This window comes from Camarhynchus parvulus, chromosome 3 (genome assembly GCF_901933205.1).
Source record: "Camarhynchus parvulus chromosome 3, STF_HiC, whole genome shotgun sequence".
Lineage (NCBI taxonomy): Eukaryota > Metazoa > Chordata > Aves > Passeriformes > Thraupidae > Camarhynchus > Camarhynchus parvulus.
In genome coordinates, this window is record NC_044573.1 from 88822653 (window position 1) to 88830038 (window position 7386).

The 7386-nt window shown below is 43.1% G+C and overlaps 1 protein-coding gene across 1 annotated transcript in view; it reads right to left on the reverse strand.

The window, feature by feature from the left end:
• Positions 1–7116, reverse strand: part of ZNF292 (zinc finger protein 292) — a 49221-nt gene extending 42105 nt beyond the window's left edge. The window contains exon 1 of the mRNA XM_030944563.1: positions 6909–7116. Within this exon, the coding sequence (XP_030800423.1) occupies positions 6909–7070 (162 nt within the window). The 5' untranslated portion in view covers positions 7071–7116. The remainder of the gene's footprint in view (positions 1–6908) is intronic.
• Between the last annotated feature and the right edge of the window lie 270 nt (positions 7117–7386).

A 7386-nucleotide genomic window follows, 5' to 3' on the forward strand; every position in this document is an offset into this window, starting at 1 on the left:
TTTTTTGACCTCTGAGTATTAACTTTTCACTAGAAGTGTTTCGTAGAGAAATGGTGGTTTGCTGATAGAAAGGGTTTTCTCTGTAACTTCAGTAAAAGCATCAAGTAACTTAACTCTGCAAAATATGTGCATCAGGGTAACTATGACACTAAGCATCTATTTGATGAACTTACATGGAAAGATGAGCTTTTGTCAACACACTGAAGTTTTCATAATTTTTATCCCTCCATCTACATTTTGTCATGTTCTTAACTGCCTTAATTTGTTAGCTTCAGAGAACTATCACTTTTGTCTTGAATATCTGTACTTGGAAGGGGAAATGTTTTAAGTTAAATCATAAGTCTTAGATAGACTGTCACCTTCTTACCAAATTCCTATTAGATTACTACCTTCCCTGCAATTAAGAACTCAAAAAATCCCATATGTTCCAAGGATATAGCAACAAAGCAAAAAGGAAAGAGGGAAATAGGAAAAAATTAACATCAAGAACTGCAAAAACTGTTCTCAAAAGTAAAAAGTAGAAAATAACTAAAAATAGCATTGAAAATATAAGAGCTGCTTCCAACAGAAAGAGAATACGCTACTTTCCATTATCTACATGGGATACAATAAATCACAATAGTCTTAAGCCACAACAAGATATTAAGTTATACTGCAAGGGTGGCCAGAAGAAATTACTGAAGGCAAAGAAAACTAAACTGACATGTATTATGCAGAGAACTTTTTTGAATCTTCTTCAATGGATAGTTTTGAGAACAGATTAAACAAGCATTTGTAGCTATGGCCTATCAATAATCAATGCTGCTTTGGAATCATGGTCTACCCGGCTTATTTCAATACGGGAAAATCTATTAATAAAACCTTACAGTACAGATCTCAACAGTTCTAACAAAGACCAGCTCCAGCCTAGTAGGATGCTGGGGCTTGATGCCACTATTGAGGACAAGGATTAGAACATTTATGGTCACTTATCAGATTTACCCTAAACAGCAAGGGTGCTTTTTTCTAAAAATTTATTACGCATATTTTAACTGGATAGGTACACTCACTGTTTTATTTGAAACCAAGACAATTTCCCTAACTCCATGCAGTTTAGCTAAAAGAAAAAAAATAAAAATCAGGGGGTTTTGCTTCTATCCACCTTCTATCCATCCAAAGAGATAATGTGATTGTTTGACATGTCAGGTCTCACAGTGATGAAGTAGCACAAAAATGCCTGAGGCAGCTGAAAGTCTGCATGATGACACAGTGGTGGCAGGTGTTTCTCTTCATGCACTTGGGAATCTGTGTGATGTACTATATTTTAGCAGATTCCTTGCTATTTCTGGCAGGTGTACATCTCTCCCTGAATACCAGAACATCTGGAGGTCACAGGTATGAAAGTAAAATCAAAAGTATTGGAAGTTATAATGGGAATCTTGCACTCATGGTAATGTATTTAGAAAAAAAAAAGGAAGTGTGAGACCAGAAGCAATGTGGAGTGGAAGAGGCAAACGAAAAAAGACAGAAATATTGTAACAGAAACTTTTAAGCGTTACCTCAGTGTAAAAATCCCTCACTGGACTCCACAGAAAACACTTTCTATTCAAAGAAGTGGAAGCTGTGGAATCCATGCATACCCAAAAGAAGAGACACAGACTTGATTAGACAGGGCATAATTGAACTGAAAGCTCAAAAAATATCAACTTACCAACAATTACATCCCATCAGTTTGTGCCTGTATTATGTAAACATCGCTGTTAGCAGTTGAGCTAAACAAAATCTAAGATGGACATCTACCTATCCACTCAGTGAAGAGTCTGCTTAAAGTTGTCTGGAGTAAGAAATCAGGCGTGATATTAACAAAACAGGAAATGTCTTCTTACTTATATTAAAAAGGCACCTGATGTTTTGCTGGTGGTGTTTCTCACCATCAGTGAACACTAATCTTATGGTTACATCACAACTACAGGTGTTCAAGGAAACAGCAAAAAACATCCTTCAAAGGCTGTTGAAGTCTTTAGACACAGAATTACTCCTGGCAAGGGATCATACTCTAACTCCTGCAGGAAAAAATAAAGCAGCCTACTGAAACATTTCCTTGTCATTAGATTGAGACAGACTCTGGGTTTGGATAAATCCAGAACATCTAAGTAAAAGGTTTAAGAAATGCTTTATTTTAAATTTTATGGATAGAACTGAAGATTATTTCTGTCATCTTGGGTCTGAAAAGGAAGTTGAGAATACAGAGATTAAAAGTGAGGAAGACAATGACAGTTGAAAAGGGTGACAGCACCAGAAAGCTGTCAAGTCTGTGAGGGATAAAAACTGAATGCCAATTATAGTAAGATTATTAGGAGAATTTGTAAGAAAAAACATACGCCTAACCTCCAACAGGAACAAATAATTAGCAGAAACCTGTACTATACAGTGATTACAAATATGTAATAATAATAAAAAGGTTTTTATGTACAGATATGCAGGTCTGCTTTTAGGAGGGACATCTTAGATTATATATCCTTGAATACTACCAAGATCTACTCTAGCATGACAGCACACCCAAAAAAATAGGGTAAGACCTTAAGGTCCCAGTACTTCACTAGAACCTCAACACACAGTAAAAATCAGCTTAAAACAGTAGGAACAAACTGTACAGGCAGAGCTGTTAAAAACAATTTTTCTTTATAAGAAGCTTTGGGGCATCTTTTAAAATGCCCCCCACCCCCATTTTCCTATCATCATTACACCTTTTCTGCTACTAGTGTTAAGAATATTCAAGGTTACTACTGGGTAAACTGCCAGCACTAGAAGGATATTAATGCATCTACTAACAGCTAAGCACACTTTTAGCACATTTTAACACATGATCTTTTTTATAATAGGCAGACAAGACAACCAAGAAATGAACCAGAAGTGCACTCAAAGTTATCGAGGAAAGGCCACACAACCATCCAAATTGTATCTTATGCTTTTAATACAGGCCACTTTATGCTCACAACTTGTACATCACTAGAACAAACCAAACTGTTTTACACTTTTGGAGAATTTGTACCACAAAGTACAGCAGGAGAGAAAAAACCCAACCCTTAGAAGTAGATTCAGGAAAGAAATGAAGTGTCAAAATAACAAAGGAGGGAAGACTCAAAACATGTCAAACTACAGAAAAACAGTCAGAAGAGGTAGAAGCACCACAAAGATTTCACAACCACCTGGTGACAACAGAAAATTTGTTACCAGTCTGCAATCTGTTTTTATTTATACAAAATAAAATTTTAAAAAAGGGGCACACCGTGTAGCGACAACTAGAAGCGAACACAGCCCATAGTGAGGAGCTCTGACATACCCACCAGCAGCACATTCACCTAGCTCTCAAGCACAAAAACCTGGACATACATTTTGGTCTTCTCCAACTGAATATAAACAACTGGTCACCTTTAAGAGCCAAGTCTGAAAATAATCTAATCAGCCACCACATGGTGACAAGAACAGCAAGCTTCTTCAGATCATTCTGAATTCTTGCAAAATTTACACTTGCAATTTTTAGTCACTACAACTGAAGACACTTGTTTTGTCTGCCACAGTCTGCACTCATATAGTTTGTGAAAACATAACTGTTTGTCAAGGATTTGCTCATTAGTGAATTGCAATGGAAGAGCACAAATCAAAATTTAAAAATCATTTTACATACACCCACATGGATGTGAATTCCACTTGATAACAATGAAAATAATGCTCTCTACTGCAGGCTGACAATGGAGAACAGAACTACAATCACACAGATCTAGTACAGGATTAAAGTCCAGTCTATAATCCCCTTAAAATTTAAGAATAATTGCACCATTTCACAGAGCAATCAGCAGCAACACACAAACATATTTATAGCTAATGAAATGCTGGATATAAAATACATCAAAATAAACTTTATTCTTACAAGAGAACAGGTCTATAACATTTTCTGTCAAGGTACAAGGGTCTTGTTTTTCTGTGTTTTTAATAGTTATTCTACACTGTTGGGTTATAAACAATAAAGTATTTCAAACTGAGGTATTTCAAAACCAGATAAAGGACTTGGCTATACAGCTCCCACTTCATTTAATAAGAACAGAATACTTAAATCCATTATTTGCCTTTGAACCTAAGGATCTTTCCATGCTTTACTGCACATTCTTTAGCTTTCATCAGTTTGACATTAAGCTTATTTCTTGAACGCTGTTACCCACTTCATTAAAAAAAATAAAAGTTAATTTATGGCAACAAGCTAGGTGGTTGCTGGGCTCCAGAGTGACCACCTGGCAAAACAAAACAAGGACACCAGACCTTTCAAGATCTGTGCAGTTATTACATGAGTAGAAACTAAGAAGGAAAAAAAATCATGTGAAATCATACTGAGAGAAATACTAAAATATTTCTTCATTACTGAGCTTCTAGACCCAAGATATAAACAAGCGATATATATTCAATTTATATATATAATAAATAACAACTCTCAGTTTCATATATTTGACCAAATCCTTCTTTCATGCATATATTTTCAAAGACTTGATTCTAGAAAGCATGGCAGATACCTTTAAACTGTTATTTGGATGAGATTTCTGAGATGGTTTTTATATTACATGGTTTTTCTACAACTCGTGTCATGCAGTGCAAGCTAAGTAGCTAAGCCTACTCTCTGAATCACGAATACTATTTTGTGTTAGCCCAAATAAAGGATTAAAACTGCAGAAGAGGCTGGATAAGTATTCTGGCACCACAAGCACAGGTGAACAGATTTAAAAAACGCCTGCTGAACCAGTACAAAAACGCTTGCCTAACAACACTTTTTAATACATTAAGCATCTGTTTAGTCCTCTGTTCAAAATTTGAAAAGCAGGATCTTTCAACACTGAATGGCACGTCTCAACCCTCAGGGTTACACATCAGCCTTCAGCCTGCAAAAACAGATACGGCCGTACTATAAATCTTGGTATGGAAGGAACAGTAACTCATTTCAAAACAGTATGATTTCTATGTCAGTTTCTACACAACTGATTTGCTCAGTGAGACTAGTTTTGAAAAGGTGCATGGCTAAAAAACGTAGTAAACTTGGCCTTTACAACGGACTTTCATAACGGTCATTAAAGTAATGACAAGAATATTCATACTTGTTAAACTTTAAATCAATCAATCAACTCTAGAAGCCACTTGCTAAGAACACATAACCACGATTTCAGTGATAAATCTGCTTAGACATCAGTAATCTACTCTGTACGTGTCAAGGATGGTGTCTTCATTCCCACCTACCCAACACTACTTCAGTTCAATGAACAGCTCATTCACAAGTCGAGCCGGAGCCAGGAAAGGCAGATTTCCACCTCTAAGTGTAAGAAGAAAGTAGACACAAAGATAAAATAGACTAGGAACACACTCATCTGAACCAACATAAACCAATGTTTCTGTGCATCAACATGGACATTCTAACCAGGCACAATATGATACATTTTGACCAGAGGAAAACGAACCTGACATATGAATACGGTATATACAAAATTAAATAAAACTATGCTTAAAATATTTAGTATCAAATCTTCCTGGTTAGTAGGAAGTAGAGTCTAGTTTAATCCAAAAGTGACAGATGCAAAATTAGCATGCTACAATGGCCACCAAGAATCAACTACTTAACAAACTAGATATAAAATCATAAATAAAACACATTTCAAACTAACCATGTGAATTCACTCTTACCCATTCCACCTTTTAGTAATTTGCCTGACCGTCCATGAATGGGTGACAGTAATGCGTAAACAAACACTATCACTTGTGTCAGCCAGACTACTAAACAAAGTAAAGCTACACAAGTAGCGGTTTCTGTGGCCTAAAATATTTGAGAACTCGTTTTATACATTGGGATGCACCTAATGCTGTCCAAGAAAGGATATCTAAGAGAAATCAAGGCCATGTATAGACACATACGTGACTAAAATGGTCTGCTTTTTTAGCAGTCCGTGAAGCTAGTACCACAAAGTTTGTTTAGGAACAAATACTCCGCAGGTTTACCAGCTCAGAAGAAACACCTGCAAACAAGCCCTGCCTCAGGACCAGCCCAAGCTCCGGGAAGCGGGCCTTTTCCCGACGGCTGAATAATTACACACAATGGTGCTTCAAACAGTGCCGGCTCGGGAGCCCTCTCCCGAGGCGGGGTTGCGCTCCCTTGATAGGGCAGGAAAACGGGGAGCAACACCACAGACCTGCCACCACCACCGGCGACTCTGTATAGTCCACCACCACCGTCACCTTCCCAGCATGGCAGAAACTCTATCCCTCCCGTGTACGAGATAGGGAAGGGAGCGGGGGAAGGAAAGGGACATAGAGCAGGAGCCCCGCGCCGAGGGACGCGGGACGGACTCCAGCTCCTGCCCGGCCCCTCGGAGGAGCGCCGGAGCCCCCACCTCGCGGGCCGCCGCCTCCCTCCCTTCGCCCCCAGGGGAGGAGGGGTGTCGGAGCCACGGGGACGGGGGGGCCCCCGGTCCGCCACCGCCAGGAACAAAGGGCCCTTCGATAAGCCGAGCCGCAGAGCACAACAAAGGGGCCTGGAGACCGCGAGAACCGGGGCGGGGGGAGGCGAAGCGGGGGATGGGGATTACGGGCCGGGCCGGAACGGCAGCGGGCGCGGGGGCCACTCCGCCTCAGCCCAGGAGGAGCGGCGGCGGCGGCGTCGATCGCGCGGCCGGGTCCCGAGCACCGAGTCCCCGCTCCCCCCTCCCGCGCCGGCCGCAGCACCGGGCCGCCGGCTGCGGGTTCCCCGCGGCGGGGGCGGCGCTGGTCCCGCCCGGCGCCCGCGCTCCGGCCTGGCTCACACACACACACACACACACACCCCGGCGCGGAGGGGAGGGAGCGGGCGGGGGCAGGGCACGGAGGAAGGGAAGGGAAAAGGGAAGAGGCGGCCTGACCTGGCAGAGCTGCTTGCAGTACTCGGTGGCCGCCTGCACGGCCGGCTCGCGGCTCTCCCGCAGCCCCGTCTCCAGCTCCAGCAGCCGCTCCCGCAGGCGCCGCAGCTCCAGGAGGTCGCCGCCCGGGCCGCCGCTCTCCCGCTCGGCCTCCTCGTCCGCCATCTTCGCACCCCGCTCCGTCGCGTACGCAGCCCCCCCGCCCCCCTTTCCTCCCTGCCTGCCTCCCCCGGCTCCCCCCGCTCCGCTCCGGGTCACGTGATTACACAATGCCACGTTCCAGGGACGGGGGGTCACGTGCGGAGGAGATGGAGACGCGCGGGAGCGCGCGGCGCGCGCGCGCGCGCACCGCCCGCCGTCCCCCCGCGGCGCAAAGGACTGGGGCCGGGGAGGGGCGGGGCCTCCGCGCCTCACGTGACGCCACGCCACGCGCGCCGGGGCGCGCCCCCGCGCGGCCACGTGACGGAGCCCTCCCCCGCCC